At 43.5% G+C, this 15,481-nt stretch overlaps 1 protein-coding gene and 1 long non-coding RNA gene across 4 annotated transcripts in view; one reads left to right on the top strand and one right to left on the bottom strand.

Annotated features, from left to right (window-relative positions):
- LOC127006762 (uncharacterized) overlaps positions 1-15,481 on the bottom strand; it is a 201,330-nt gene that overhangs the window by 14,778 nt on the left and 171,071 nt on the right. For 2 of the 3 annotated variants that reach the window (XM_050877044.1, XM_050877045.1), the window contains 3 exons: positions 4,789-4,966; positions 3,039-3,395; positions 891-909 (listed from right to left, as the gene is read on the bottom strand). In XM_050877044.1, the coding sequence (XP_050733001.1) occupies positions 891-909; positions 3,039-3,395; positions 4,789-4,966 (554 nt within the window). The remainder of the gene's footprint in view (positions 1-890; positions 910-3,038; positions 3,396-4,788; positions 4,967-15,481) is intronic. The other variant, XM_050877046.1, reaches the window with a different exon arrangement.
- LOC127006766 (uncharacterized) lies at positions 4,973-6,259 on the top strand. The gene is made up of 2 exons (XR_007759749.1): positions 4,973-5,882; positions 6,142-6,259. It is a non-coding gene; the product is annotated as an uncharacterized LOC127006766 (long non-coding RNA).

The following is a 15,481-nucleotide window of genomic DNA, read 5'->3' as shown; positions in this document are numbered from 1 at the left end:
GGAGAATAAAGTGCAGGGAAGGAGAGATGGATAGATAAGAGGAAAACTGAAAAAAAGTGAAAATGAAAACAGAAAATGGAAAATGTAGAAAAATGAGAAATGAAAAATTGAGAAAATGAAATATGAAAATGAAAAAAAAAGAAGAAAATGACTGCATGTAGAAATGGAGAGATAAAAGGAGAAAATAAAAAGAAAAGGTACAAGGTCTCCATTTCAAGGCGTTTTAAGATCAATTCCAAGATAGATAGCAGAGTAGGAAGGGAGGGACAGCAACCAGCGGGAGGGAGAGAAGAGAGAAGAAAACAGAAAGAGGATAAAATGAGGAGAGGTAGAGATGGATGAATAAAAGGAGAAAACTATAAACAGGTACAAGTTTTCCATTCCAAGGCATTTTAAGATCAGTACCAAGATAGATGAAAGAGGAAGGGGGGGGGGGGGTGCAGGAGCCATAGGGAGAGAAAAAAAACCCGAAAATGGAAGGATAAAATAATTGGAAGTAAAGATGAATAGATAAAATGAGAGAATGAAAAAGAAAATGGTACAAGCTCTCCCTGCCTGGTCCATGCAAGATTAGTTCCAATGATATCAGTTAGCCACTTTTATGGGTCAATGGATTTAGGGATTTATGGGTTAATGGCTCCATCCAACACTTAAAATTCATCTCTTAGTAATAGCATGACGCAAATAGCCTTAGAAACAAAAGTAAGTTGAAAAGAAGTATGTGGAATCAAACGAAGGCTTCAAAAAGTTAAAATAAGCTGTCTGGCGTTGTGTTTTGAGTTGGTAATAAATGACATCTCTTACCAAATGGGAGCTTGCAATTGGACTAATGACTAAAATCTCTGCTCGTAATTACTTCGATAAGAAAAAAGGAGCAAAAATATATATACCTAGGGATGCATTTAAAACCTGTATTCATGATTGCCTCGATGAAAAAAATGAGTTACTGAATAGAAGGAGAGAAGGAGAGGAGACGTGAGAGGAGGAAGAGGAAGAGGGAAGGAGAGGTGATACAGACAGAAGAGGGAACAGAGGAGGAGGAGGAGGAGGAGGAGGAGGAACGGAGAGGACGCAGGTGAGAAAAGGGAAGGAGACAGGTAGGAAAGGGAGAAGAGGCGCGAGGTGAAGGGAAGGTAAAAAGGACGATAGGGAAATGAGGAGAAAGGGAAGAGATGGCACAGGTGGGAGAAGCGAAGGAGAGAAGACAGGGAGGAAAGAGAGAATAGGTAAAAAGGTAGTGGATGAGGCAGAGGTGAGAGGTGGAGGAGGAGGGAAGATAAGAGAGACAATAGGGAAATGAAAAGAAAGGAGAGAGGTGACAGATAAGAGGAAAGGAGATAGGGAGGAAAGATAAAAGGTAGGAGGTTGAGGAAAAGGAGGTAAGAGGTGGAGAAGGAGGGAAGATAAGAGAGGCAATAGGGAAATGAAAAGAAAGGAAGGAGGTGAGAGATAAGAGAAGAAGAGGAGTGGAGAAAATGAGGAAAAAGAGAATGGGTGCAAGGTATTGGATGGAGGGAAGGAGAAGAGAGGTAGGTAGGTAAGGATGAAAGAAAGGAGGGAAAAAAGATCGAGGAGAGGGGAATTCAGTAGAAAAATATTCATCATGATGTTAATTATAAAAAAAAAAAAACTGTCATCATAATTGCCAGGAAATGGAAAGTTACTGAGCCGGAAGCAAATATTTATGCATTATAACTTTAAAAAAACCTTTGCTTCCTGATTGCTCTGATGGTTGAAAAAGTGATGAGATACTTGTATTAAAAGAGATAATCACGAAAATGTCTACATCATTACACTAAAACACCTGTAATTTATGAGCTTTTACCTGATTCATTTAGTTTTACATTTTTTATTTCAGTGATTTTATTTTTTATTTAATTTACACACTAAATCTATTCTCTCATGCACTATTTTTCTATCGTTTCTAATAGTCTTTAATATCATACTAAAAACACCTGGAATTTACTAGCTTTCTACCTGAGTTTTCTTAATCTAAATTTTTCATTCATGTTTTTTTTATTCACCTTTCACACCAAATATATTCTCTTATTCAGTTTTTTTCTATCGTTTCTAATAGTCCTTAATATCATACTAAAAACACCTGGAATTGATAAGCTTTCTACCTGAGTTTTCTTAATCTATATCTTTCATTCACATTCATTTATTTATCTTCCACACCAAAGCTATTCTCTTAATCACTATTTTTGTAACGTTACTAATAGTCGTTGATATACTAAAACACCTGGAATTTTTGGCCAATCTACCTGAGCATTCTTCGTTTAACTTTATTCTTTTCATTCATTCCTTTATTCTCCTTCCACACCAAAGCTATTCCGTGATTCACCTTTATTGTGTTTTTTTCTCTCTCTAACCTTCCCACTCTCTCCCTCTCTCCCTTGCTCCATAATTCTTCCTCCATCCCTTCCTCCTGCTATATTTCCTTTCTCTTCTCATCTCCCAGCTTCCCTCCTCTCCCATATATCCATCTCTCTTACCTTTCTAATCTCTTCTATTCTACCCTTCTTTTATTGCCTTTCTCATCCCCTATGTTCTGGACCTCCATTGTCTCTTCCCTTTCTCCTCCTCCGCCTCTCACATATTCCTTGTTCTTTACCTGATTTATCTTTTTTTCTTTCTTCTTTCTCTCTTTCCCTCCTTCCATGCCTGTCTTCTTCATTTCTCTCCCTTTATCCTCTCATTTTCCAACCCCTCTCCTCTTCTCTCTTCTCTATTTGTTTTCTATTACCCTTCCCCCTCTCTCTTCCTTCTTTTTCTCCCTTTCTCCTCTTATATACCTACCTGTATTCTCTCTCTTCCTCCTCCTTTACCTCACCTTTTCTTTCGTCCATATTTGTTCTCTTCCCCTTCCCCCCTCTCTCTTCTCCTTTTCTCTTATTTACCTGTATGTATTCTCTCCCTTTCTCCTCTATCTCTCACCTTTTATCTCTACCTTATTTGTCATCTTTTTATTCTCTCTCTCTCTCTCTCTCTCTCTCTCTCTCTCTCTCTCTCTCTCTCTCACCTGTGCCTTCCCTCACCTGAGTCTCGAGGGTCCGCGTTGAGGCTGGAGTGACTGGCGGAGTGGGGGTCACGTGCGAGGGAGCGGGAGGGGGGGTCATGACTAGGAACGTCCGCCCCCCTCCCTCCCCCGCCCCCATCACCCCCCACCACACTCCCTTCTACGTGCCGCTGCCTCCTCTGCCTCACCATCACTACCACTATCGTCAGCAGCAGCATCACCACGCCCATCCCCCCCAGAAGCCCCCCCACGATACCCCCCACCCCCCCTAGGTTCTCCCATAGCCCCCCTGGTCCGCCGCCGCCCCCCGTGATGTCCCCTCCCTCCGGTTCGTGCTGGGGCACCGATCCGGGGTCAGGCGCCATTCTCGGGTGATCTGGAAATTGAGATAGAACATAAAAAACACGTGGAAATAACAGGAAATAACAAGAAATAGCAATTAAAACGAGTAACTTCACCGTTCTCCTCCTCCTCCTCCTCTCCTCTTCCTTCTCCTCCTCCATATCTCTTTCCCTCCTCACTTCCCCTATCGAGGTTTAAGCTATCGTATATACACAGAGAGAAAGAATACGTGTGTGTGTGTGTGTGTGTGTGTGTGTGTGTGTGTGTGTGTGTGTGTGTGTGTGTGTGTGTGTGTGTGTGTTATGGCTCTCCCTTTTTATGGCTTATCTAAATGGTCTTTGTGAGTGTATTGTGCGCTCGCTTCAATGTGTTAATTGTTGATGCAGGTAAAGGTGATAGTGTGCGTGTGTGGTGGGGCTGATGGTGATGGTGGTGGTGATGGTGGTGGTGGTGATGGGAGGGTGATGGTTGTTGTGATGGTGGTGGTGGTAATGGGAGGGTGATGGTTGTTGTGATGATGGTGGTGGTAATGGGAGAGTGATGGTTGTGGTGATGGTGGTGGTGATGATGGTTGACAGTGATGGTGATGGTATGGCTGTAAAAGATAAATGGTGATGGTGGGGGATGGTGGTGATGGTGATGGACTGATAAAGCTGTAGTGATGGTGGTAACTATGATGAAAGTGATGATTCTGATGGTGTTTCTATTATGTCTTTTTCCTGTAGATATATAAGTGATAGTGAGGGTGAAGAAGATGATAGTGACGGTGAAGATGATGGTGTTGGTCCTTTATTATAACTGCATCAAGAAACAAAGATAACTGCGATACTTGTAAAAAAAACCCGATTCTGACAGACAGTTTGGCACAGAAAATAAGGAGGCACACAGACAGGTTATTATAGAGAAAACGGGGCAGGGGGTGCGTTATAGAAAAAGAAAACGGGATATACACTGGCTTGCGGAAATGCATGTGTGAAGGAATATGAAAATTTGACGCGAGGAAATGTCGGCAGGAAGGCGTAAGGAAAAGAAATATTGCGTGACATATTTCTCAAGGGTAATTTTGTGTCCAAGAGGGAGCGAGAGAGAGGGAGCGAGAGAGAGAGAGAGAGAGAGAGAGAGAGAGAGAGAGAGAGAGAGAGAGAGAGAGAGAGAGAGAGAGAGAGAGAGAGAGAGAGAGAGAGAGAGAAGAACAAGAACAAGAATAAGAATGAAATTTAAATGAAACTAAAACCTAACCAATCTCAAGCTAATTTAACTAACAAATCAACTAACGAACTAATCAACTAATTAATAAATCATCATAATAAACAAATCAGTAACGTAAAGAGATCAAGAGAGTAAAAAAATCAGCACTGTAAACAAATTAATTATATAAACGTATCAATAGAACATTAGCATAGAACAAAACTTAGCTTCACCCTTACCCGTGGCGTGATGAAGGGGGCGTCCCGTGCGGACGTGGAGGACGAGGGGGGCAGAGCGCGCCTCGGGGGTTATCGCGTAGAGGAGTAACCTGTATGGCGTGTTGGGGGGCAGGCCACTCACGCTCATCTCAGGCCGGAGACTGCTCACGTTGGCCACCAGCGTCCCCTCAGACCACACCTTCCGGGATGACAAAGCGGAGGGGTTCAGGTGTGGGAAAGTTATGGGCTATAGGTGTGTAGGGCTGAGAGTCATGTTTGTAAACTTAAGAGTCCAGTCACCCACATTTGACAAGGCTTTTGTAGGACTTGCGGGCCTTTTCACCTGTAGTTTTATGACCCTAGTGGTAGTTTTACAAAGCCTATGTACCATGAGCGTGTGAAAACATTTATCAGGACGTGATTTATCGTCTTTTCGACCTCTGTAAGTAGTTGATGTGGGAGGCGGAAACGTCTGAGAATACCGATCTGAGTATTGTTACATACCACAGACAACCCAAAGCGACTCCATATAAGCAGGCAGAGGGTGGACTCCATATAAGCAGGAAGAGGGTGGACTCCATATAAGCAGGCAGAGGGTGGACTCCATATAAGCAGGAAGAGGGTGGACTCCATATAAGCAGGAAGAGGGTGGACTCCATATAAGCAGGAAGAGGGTGGACTCCATATAAGCAGGAAGAGGGTGGACTCCATATAAGCAGGAAGAGGGTGGACTCCATATAAGCAGGCAGAGGGTGGACTCCATATAAGCAGGCAGAGGGTGGACTCCATATAAGCAGGAAGAGGGTGGACTCCATTTAAGCAGGAAGAGGGTGGACTCCATATAAGCAGGCAGAGGGTGGACTCCATATAAGCAGGCAGAGGGTGGACTCCATATAAGCAGGCAGAGGGTGGACTCCATATAAGCAGGCAGAGGGTGGACTCCATATAAGCAGGAAGAGGGTGGACTCCATATAAGCAGGCAGAGGGTGGACTCCATATAAGCAGGAAGAGGGTGGACTCCATATAAGCAGGCAGAGGGTGGACTCCATATAAGCAGGCAGAGGGTGGACTCCATATAAGCAGGCAGAGGGTGGACTCCATATAAGCAGGCAGAGGTGGACTCCATATAAGCAGGCAGAGGGTGGACTCCATATAAGCAGGCAGAGGGTGGACTCCATATAAGCAGGCAGAGGGTGGACTCCATATAAGCAGGCAGAGGGTGGACTCCATATAAGCAGGCAGAGGGTGGACTCCATATAAGCAGGCAGAGGGTGGACTCCATATAAGCAGGCAGAGGGTGGACTCCATATAAGCAGGCAGAGGGTGGACTCCATATAAGCAGGAAGAGCGTGGACTCCATATAAGCAGGCAGAGGGTTGAGGTAGAGTTAGACATACCATTTATACCCCTGCCCATACCCCACTTGACAGAAAAAAACAAAGAGGAAGAAGTGTTAGCAGGTGTGAAAGAGGTGTTAGACATGCGACAGACATAACAAAAGCCCACATATTAAAATAACCGGATGAGAGGAAGTGAAATCGAGGTAGTCATATGCGTAGACTTCATAACAGATGGCCAACTCTTAGACATGCGACAGACAACAAAAAGCCCACATATTAAAATTGTCGTATGAGAGGAAGTGAAATCGAGGTAGTCATATGCGTAGACTTCATAACAGATGGCCAACTAAAGTAATGAAGCGGCAATCCAGGAGAGGTGAATATGAGTTTTAATTAGTTAATTAATTAGCCATTTGGTTAGTTAGTAATATATTTTGTGTTTTTGTGTGCAAGGGAATGTAATCATTATCAAAGGGGGTGTTATCGTCACACACAGCAACAGCAACCACTCACCCTCTCTCACTCTCCCCACCCCCCAAAAAAGTGCGTGAATTATGCATAAAAAATTCCCCGTCGGCAGATAAATACGATTAGTGCAATATGAAATGGAAAGTATTAACGCGAGTTGAATACATGCATATCGATAATTGGATCATGGTTGAAAATTAAAACACGGATGCGTTTCACTGTATTACTGTGATGAATACACGATGGAAAAAGAAACACACACACACACACACACACACACACACAGAGATAAAAACACCCCCTCATAAACACAGAAAGACAGACAAACAGACAGACAGACAAATAAACTTAAAAAAACGAGAGTGATTGAAAGAGAAAGAGAGGAATAAAAACCAGAAACGGAAAAAGAGATAGAGCGAACAATATAACAACAACAACAAAAACAACAACAAAAGCGCTTATCTGTTATCTGCCCCAAATATAGAAACAAGACAACAAAACACAGCTCTTAAAACAAATCAAGGGAATGGAGGTCATCCGCTTTGATATAGGGGGCACGGGGAGCGACACGGCCGAATAAGGGGCGCGATTTGGCCGGACATGTACCAAGTTCTGCCCGGCTATGGGGGCGTCGAGGCGGGAAGGTAAATGTTTGCAAGAATAAAGTTCCTGTGATGGACAGACGCAAGGGGACCAGGACCGTAACATTTAGAAGGATAATGGAAAGCGTGTGTCTAATGGAAGGGCTGAAAGTATAGTGATTGGAATTTCGTGAAAGAGACGGACACACACACACACACACACGCACACACACACACGCACACATACATATATACGTACACACAGACATACAGACAAACCAACAGTCAAACAGATAGGCAGGTAGATACAGAATACAGATGAGAGTGCAAACAATATTAGCAATCGTGATATATAACAAAGATACGTTGAATTTGGTTCCGGCTGTGATGATCAGGTAGGCAGACAATGACAGACATACAGACAGACAGACAAGTGGATACAATATACAGATGAAGGTCAAAGCAATATTGACAATCATGAAATAAAGCAACGATAAAATTTGCATCCGTCCCTGATAGACATAATGACAGATAGACGGATAGACAGTGACATACATACAGATAGACAGACAGACAGGTGGATACAGTATGCAGGTAAGGGGAAAACAACATTATCAGCTGTCATGATATAGAGCAAGGATAAAATTTGCTTTCGTCCCTAACAAACAAACAGGTACACAGATGGACGGACAGACAGTGACAGACAGACAGACAGGTGGATACAGTATACAGGTAAGGAGAAAACAATATTAGCGGCCGTCATGATACAGAGCAGGGATAAAATTTGCTTCCGTCCCTAATAGTCGTGTAAAGGCTGTAAAAAAAATATTAAATTCTGGCTACGATATAGTGGCGGTGGGTTGGTTGCTGCCATCACCGGAAACACGGCCATTCTGTTTTACCCATAGCCATTGCTCTCTCTCTCTCTCTCTCTCTCTCTCTCTCTCTCTCTCTCTGTGTGGAAGGGATATTTTTTTTATTTAATCTATTTATTTGTTTATTTATTCATATATTTTGTTCTTTTTTGTTTCGTTTTCTTTCTCTCTATTTTCTTTTTTCTCTCTCTCTCTTTCTCTCTCTCTCTCTTTTTTTCTCAATCTTTCTCTCTCTCTTTAGTTTTATATATATTTCTCTCTCTCTCTCTCTCTCTCTCTCTCTCTCTCTCTCTCTCTCTCTCTCTCTCTCTCTCTCTCTCTCTCTCTCTCTCTCTCTCTCTCTCTCTCTCTCTCTCTCTCTCTCTCTCTCTCTCTCTCTCCTCCCTTTGGTAAATCCGCCACGTTATATCATAAGGGCAAAAGATGAGTGCGTGACACCTGGGAAAACTTACCTGCTGGAAAATAATTTGTGGGGTCACCTGGGAGCATCAAGGTAACTCCGTCTGGAGAAGAAACGTTGGTGACTGGGACGGCCGGGCTTTGTGAGCCACTCCGAGCGGAACTGAGCTCATCAAAAGGTCTATTTCTGTTCACGAATTTATATTGAATTTCTGTTTTCCTCTCAGCAGATTGTGTGATGGAGGAGAGATTTGTGTTACCGGACAAGAGAGAGAGAGAGAGAGAGAGAGAGAGAGAGAGAGAGAGAGAGAGAGAGAGAGAGAGAGAGAGAGAGAGAGAGAGAGAGAGAGAGAGAGAGAGAGAGAGAGAGTTTCCGTCGCCACAATTCACTTTCCCGGGACGTGTTTGTCGTAGCTTGAGGTTATCATAAGATCTATCCATGTTTTCGGTTCGTATATATTGAATTTGTGTTTCCTCGCTGTCAAGGAAAATTCTGTGATGGAGGAGATATTTGTTACCGGACGAGAGGAAGTTTTCCGTTGCTACAAGAATCGTTTTCCAAGCATATCTTTTTGGTAGCTTGAGTTCACCATAAGATCTATTCCTGTTCTCGTCTCCATATTGAATTTCTTATTTCCTCGTAACAAACACATATTCGAGAGTTGTAAGGTTTGTGATTTGTACGAGTTAACGTTTTTACTAACCGTAACCCTTTCTCCTCTTTCTCCTTTCTCCCTTTCTCGGCTGTAAAGTGAATTTCTGTTTTCCTCGTAACAAAGACAGATTCCAGAGTTGTAAGGTTTGTGATTTGTACGAGTTAGCGTTTTTACTACCTGTTGTTGCATCGTCTGTAACACCCTTTCTCTTCTTCCTCCTCTCTCTCTTTCTCGGCTCCATATCGAATTTCTGTTTTCCTCGTAGCAAAGACAGATTCGCGAGTTATAAGGTTTGTGATCTGGACGAGTTAGCTTTTTTACCATCCGTTGCATCGTCTCCAACACCTTATGAAAAACATCTGATTCTCCTTCCTTTTCTCGGCTCCTTATTGAATTTCTGTTTTCCTCGCACCAAAGACAGATTCGGGAGTTATATGATTTGTGATATGGACGAGCTGGCGTTTTTTTTCTTCGCCGGTTGCATCGTCAACAATACCTTATGAAAATTTGCAATCCTTCCTTGTTTTTCCCGCATCAAAGGAAGATTCAAGAGTTAAAATGTTTGTGATCTGGAGGAATTGGGTTTTATTATCAGCCTCAGTATCGTCCCTCACACCTCATGAAAATGCCTAATCCTTCTCTCGACTTTTTGAATTCAGTGGCTTGTGGCCTGTAAGCGTTAGTCCTTTTACTAGCCTTAACATTGTCTCCAGTACCTTATGAAAAGATCTAATTCTTTCTTCGACTACTAGAGATCTAAGGCTTGTGTTATGGACGTGTTAGCCTTTTCACCACAAGTAGCATCGTCTCCACATCCTCATTAAAAAATATAATCCTTTTTTCTCCTTCCCAATCTATAGTGAATTTGCTTCCCTCGTAATAAAGACTGATTCGAAAGTTAAAACGGTTTGGGATCTGGAGGTGCTAGCCTATTCAACACTCTTATGACCGTCTGAACGCCCCATTAAAAGCTCCAATCCTATCCTATCGAAAGTTAAAACGGTTTGGGATTTGGACGTGCTAGCCTATTCACCACTCTCATCTCCTTCCCAATCTATAGTGAATTTGCTTCCCTCGTAATAAAGACAGATTCGAAAGTTAAAACGGTTTGGGATTTGGACGTGCTAGCCTATTCACCACTCTCATCTCCTTCCCAATCAATAGTGAATTTGCTTCCCTCGTAATAAAGACAAATTCCAAAGTTAAAACGGCTTGGGATTTGGACGTGCTAGCCTATTCACCACGCTTATCTCCCTCCCAATCAATAGTGAATTTCCTTCCCTCGTAATAAAGACAGATTCGAAAGTTAAAACGGTTTGGGATTTGGACGTGCTAGCCTATTCACCACGCTTATCTCCCTCCCAATCAATAGTGAATTTCCTTCCCTCGTAATAAAGACAAATTCCAAAGTTAAAACGGTTTGAGATCTGGACATGCTAGCCTATTCACCACGCTCATCTCCTTCCCAATCAATAGTGAATTTCCTTCCCTCGTAATAAAGACAAATTCCAAAGTTAAAACGGTTTGAGATCTGGACATGCTAGCCTATTCACCACTCTTATCACCGGTCTCAACACGCCATTAAAAGCTCCAATCCTATCCTGTATACGTCACGGGGAACATCTACATACATTTACCCGAGCAAAGACAGACTCGGGAATGAGAAAACTCGCCATCAGGACCAATTAGCTATTTCAGCCACTGCCGAGCACATCTTTGCAACAACTTCAGCTCATCAAAAGACCCATTGGCGCAGTAACTAGACGAAAGTGAATTGAGTAGCGGTAACTTGTGAGCAGCTCTGGGGGACTGTGAAAGGTTCGGTGCAGCGGGGGAGAGAGAGAGAGAGAGAGAGAGAGAGAGAGAGAGAGAGAGAGAGAGAGGAAGAGGGAAGTAGAGAGAGGGAGAGAAAGAGGGAGAAGACGAGAGAGCACAAGGGGAAACATAAATGTGGAGTCAGTAAGAGGATTGGTAGTTGAGGAAACAGTACATTAAGAAAGGCTCCGATTTTTAAGGTAGTCTGCCAGCTTTCTCTCTCTCTCTCTCTCTCTCTCTCTCTCTCTCTCTCTCTCTCTCTCTCTCTCTCTCTTTCTCTCCTTTTCTCTTCTTTTCATTTTTTTTCTTTTTCTTTCTTCCTTTCTCTCTCTCTTCTCTTCTCTTCTCTTCTCTCTCTCTCTCTCTCTCTCTCTCTCTCTCTCTCTCTCTCTCTCTCTCTCTCTCTCTCTCTCTCTCTCTCTCTCTCTCTCTCTCCTCTTTTTTTCTTTTCTTTCCTATTCTTTGCCTTTTCCTCCTTTTTTCCTTTCCTTTTCTCTTCTCTTCTCTTTTCTTCTCTTCTCTCTCTCTCTCTCTCTCTCTCTCTCTCTCTCTCTCTCTCTCTCTCTCTCTCTCTCTCTCTCACGCGCGCGCGCGCGCTTACACGCCGCTCCTCCGGACTTTTCCATGTTCATAGGCTCGTAAATATGACTCGCCTGCATATTCACGGCTTGCAAAGAGTCGTAATCTGAGCGAGTGAGTGAGCAAGTGAGTGAGTGAGTGAGTGAGTGGGTGAGTAAGTGAGTGAGTGAGTGATGGACTGACTGACTGAGTGATGAATGGGTAGAGTGAGTGAGTGAGTGAGTGAGTGAGTGGGTGGGTGAGTGAGTGAGTGAGTGAGTGAGTGGGTGGGTGAGTGAGTGAGTGGGTGAGTGAGTGAGTGAGCAAGTGAGTGAGTGAGTGAGTGAGTGGGTGGGTGAGTGAGTGAGTGGGTGGGTGAGTGAGTGAGTGAGCAAGTGAGTGAGTGAGTGAGTGGGTGAGTAAGTGAGTGAGTGAGTGATGGACTGACTGACTGAGTGATGAATGGGTAGAGTGAGTGAGTGAGTGAGTGAGTGAGTGGGTGGGTGAGTGAGTGAGTGGGTGGGTGAGTGAGTGAGTGAGTGAGTGAGTGAGTGGGTGGGTGAGTGAGTGAGTGGGTGAGTGAGTGATGCATACGAGATAAAATGAGGTCGAAACAGTGATTGCGATGCGAAAGTACAGGTGGAATAGGTGCGAGAGAGAGAGAGAGAGAGAGAGAGAGAGAGAGAGAGAGAGAGAGAGAGCGAGAGAGAGAGCACTGATAGATGGAATGGACCGGAACATTAAAAGATAGAGGAAGATTAATGAATTGACGACAGACTTCCACCTCTCTCTCTCTCTCTCTCTCTCTCTCTCTCTTTCACGCCTTTGGGCCTAATGAAGACAGGTGTTCGGGAGGCAATAAACTCATTTTTTCCGCCTTATTCTCTTGGATCTCTTCAGGTATAAGGGATTGAATCGTGTGTGAGAGAGGATCGAGTCGTGTCTGAAAGAGGATTGAGTCGGGTGTGTGATTGGTATGTGATTTGCTCTCTCTCCGTCTCTCTTTTCTCTCCCTTGAATGGCGTCGATTTATGTTCTTTTATCCCATTAGTGATGATGCGCTTTTGTTTTCGGAGTTGTCGCTTCCCCTCTCCTTGTTGTTCTTGTCAAATGGAGCGGCTAATGATGATGATGATGATGGTGATGGTGTAAGGAGGATAAACAAATGGAGGACAAAGAAAGAGGTGAAAGAGGAGGACAATGGGGATGAGGAGGAAGAGAGAAAGAATAGGAAGAGAAAGAGGAGGATAATAGTAACGTTTGTAATGATGATGAAAAAACAACAGCAAAAACAAAGCCTGTGGACGCAAACAAAATAATGAAAATAATTGGAAGCGGAAAAAGAAAGAGAGAAAAACAAAGAGATGAAACGAAGAATGAAAAACGGTCACACGCACACACAATAAATCATGACATTAAAGTGAAATAAAAAGCGGACGGCAAAACACGCACACACACACACACACACACACACACACACACACACACACACACACACACACACACACACACGCACCGCGAAATCCATTATAGTGATTGTATTTCTTTCCCTTGTTTGTGTTCGTTCCTCACCTTTGCTCTCCCTACATCCATCAGCGCGGCGTTTGTAATTAGCAGGTAAACATAAATTAACGACAGGTGAGAAGGGTATATAATGACAAAGGTGTAAATACCCTCCGAAATAGGTAATTATACACCTGTCTCCTTTCTTATTCCATTTTCTCTTTAACCCGGTAGCTGCGGGGGTCATATTTCTTAGGTTAGGTTAGGTTAGGTTAGGTTAGGTTAAAGGCACCTCAAAGTAAAATAATGAGAAAGAATCATTACTCACGCAAACCATTTCATAATATATATCAACGCATCATCTATTTTGGGAGGTTTATATCATGGCAGAAATTTGGCCCGTCGCTGCTACACGGTAAAGCCACAAATTTGGCCCGTCGCTGCTACACGGTAAAGGTACAAATTTGGCCCCTCGCTGCTACACGGTAAAGCCACAAATTTGGCCCGTCGCTGCTACACGGTAAAGCCACAAATTTGGCCCGTCGCTGCTACACGGTAAAGGCACAAATTTGGCCCCTCGCTGCTACACGGTAAAGCCACAAATTTGGCCCGTCGCTGCTACACGGTAAAGCCACAAATTTGGCCCCTCGCTGCTACACGGTAAAGCCACAAATTTGGCCCGTCGCTGCTACACGGTAAAGCCACAAATTTGGCCCGTCGCTGCTACACGGTAAAGCCACAAATTTGGCCCCTCGCTGCTACACGGTAAAGGCACAAATTTGGCCCCTCGCTGCTACACGGTAAAGCCACAAATTTGGCCCCTCGCTGCTACACGGTAAAGCCACAAATTTGGCCCCTCGCTGCTACACGGTAAAGCCACAAATTTGGCCCGTCGCTGCTACACGGTAAAGCCACAAATTTGGCCCGTCGCTGCTACACGGTAAAGCCACAAATTTGGCCCGTCGCTGCTACCGGGTTAATTTCTTGTCTTCCTCTCTCTTTTTATACTTCCCCCTGTCTTGTTTTTATTCCTGTTCTCCTTGCTCTGGTTTCTTCTCATTTCCCTTTCCTTTTTTCTCCTTCTCCTTCTTCTTCTCCTTCTCCTCCTCGTCTCTTTCCTCTTATTCCTTCTTTCTCCTCAATTTCTCCTCTTCTTCATCTTTTTGCTCCTTGCCTTCCATCCAGTTCTTGTACTTTTGTTATACTTTGGTTGTTCTTCATTATCTTCCTCTCTCTCTCTCTCTCCTATTTTCTCCTCCTCCTCCTTCTTCTCCTCTTCCTCCACGTCTCTTCTTTCTTATTTTTTTCCTCCTCTACTTCTCCTCCTTCCTCTCTTTTCCTCCTCCCTTCTTTTTCTTATACATATTCCTCTTGCTCTTGTTCCTCCATCACTCCCTCTTTCTTCTTCTTCTCCTCCTCCCCTTCATCCCCCTCCTCCGCCTCCTTTCAGGGAAGTATCGTGAAGAGGTGATTAAGTTGCTCATTATTTTAGACACGTTTTTTTTATCGCTTTGAACAATATAAGCGACACGTGTTAAGAGTCTCCTAATATTCTTCTTTTCCTGTCATTTATGTTCCTTGTTTTATTTTCTTTATTATTTTTTATAGTTTATCCCCCTCCTGCTTTTGTTTAATTATTCACATCCTTCTTGCTTTTTATTCTTCCACCCTTCACGCTATTCTTTTTTATCTTTTTTTCTATCTCTTTTTCCTTCCGTTCCTCCTCTTCTTCATTTTTTGTCATATTGTATTCTTTCTTTCATTATTCATCATGTTTTTTTCCGTCATCCCTTCTTTCTTTTTCATCTTTTCATTCTCTCGTTCTCTCCCTTTCATTAATTTCTTTTGATTTACTTTTATTGCATTTCTGTTTTTATTCCTTCTCTTTGACTTTCCTCCGTTTATATTTTCTGACGTTCTTCTTTCTTTTCCACTTCCAGTTTTATTCTCCTCGTTCCAGCCACTCTTCTTTTTCTTCTTCTTTCTTTCTTTTTCTCTGTCTCTCTATCTATCTATCTGTATATATCTTTTCCAATAACACACACACACACACACACACACACACACACACACACACGCACACGCACATGGACTTTTCCCCCCCACACACACATACGCACACACACAACACAACACATTCACACACACATAGACTTCTCCCCCCTCACACACACACACACACACACACACACACACACACAGAGGCAAACATTAAATCGCAGTAACTCTTGATGACTACAATTTAAACTTCGCTCGTAAATCCGGGTCGTCGCGCGGCGTAAAAGAGACGCTATTGAAAGGTCATGTAACGGAGAAGCCCAGGTGTGTTGGCAGGTGTGTGTGGGGGGGGACAGGTGTGTGGGGTAGGGGGAGTAGGGTGTTGTGTGGTGTGTGTTGGGGAATGTGTGTGTGTGTGTGTGTGTGTGTGTGTGTGTGTGTGTGTGTGTGTGTGTGTGTGTGTGTGTGTGTGTGTGTGATTCTCTCTCTCTCTCTCTCTCTCTCTCTCTCTCTCTCTCTCT

This window comes from Eriocheir sinensis, chromosome 33 (assembly GCF_024679095.1).
Source record: "Eriocheir sinensis breed Jianghai 21 chromosome 33, ASM2467909v1, whole genome shotgun sequence".
In the NCBI taxonomy this organism is placed as follows: domain Eukaryota; kingdom Metazoa; phylum Arthropoda; class Malacostraca; order Decapoda; family Varunidae; genus Eriocheir; species Eriocheir sinensis.
Note: the sequence above shows the minus strand (reverse complement) of the source record. Positions and strands in the feature narration are given on the sequence as shown.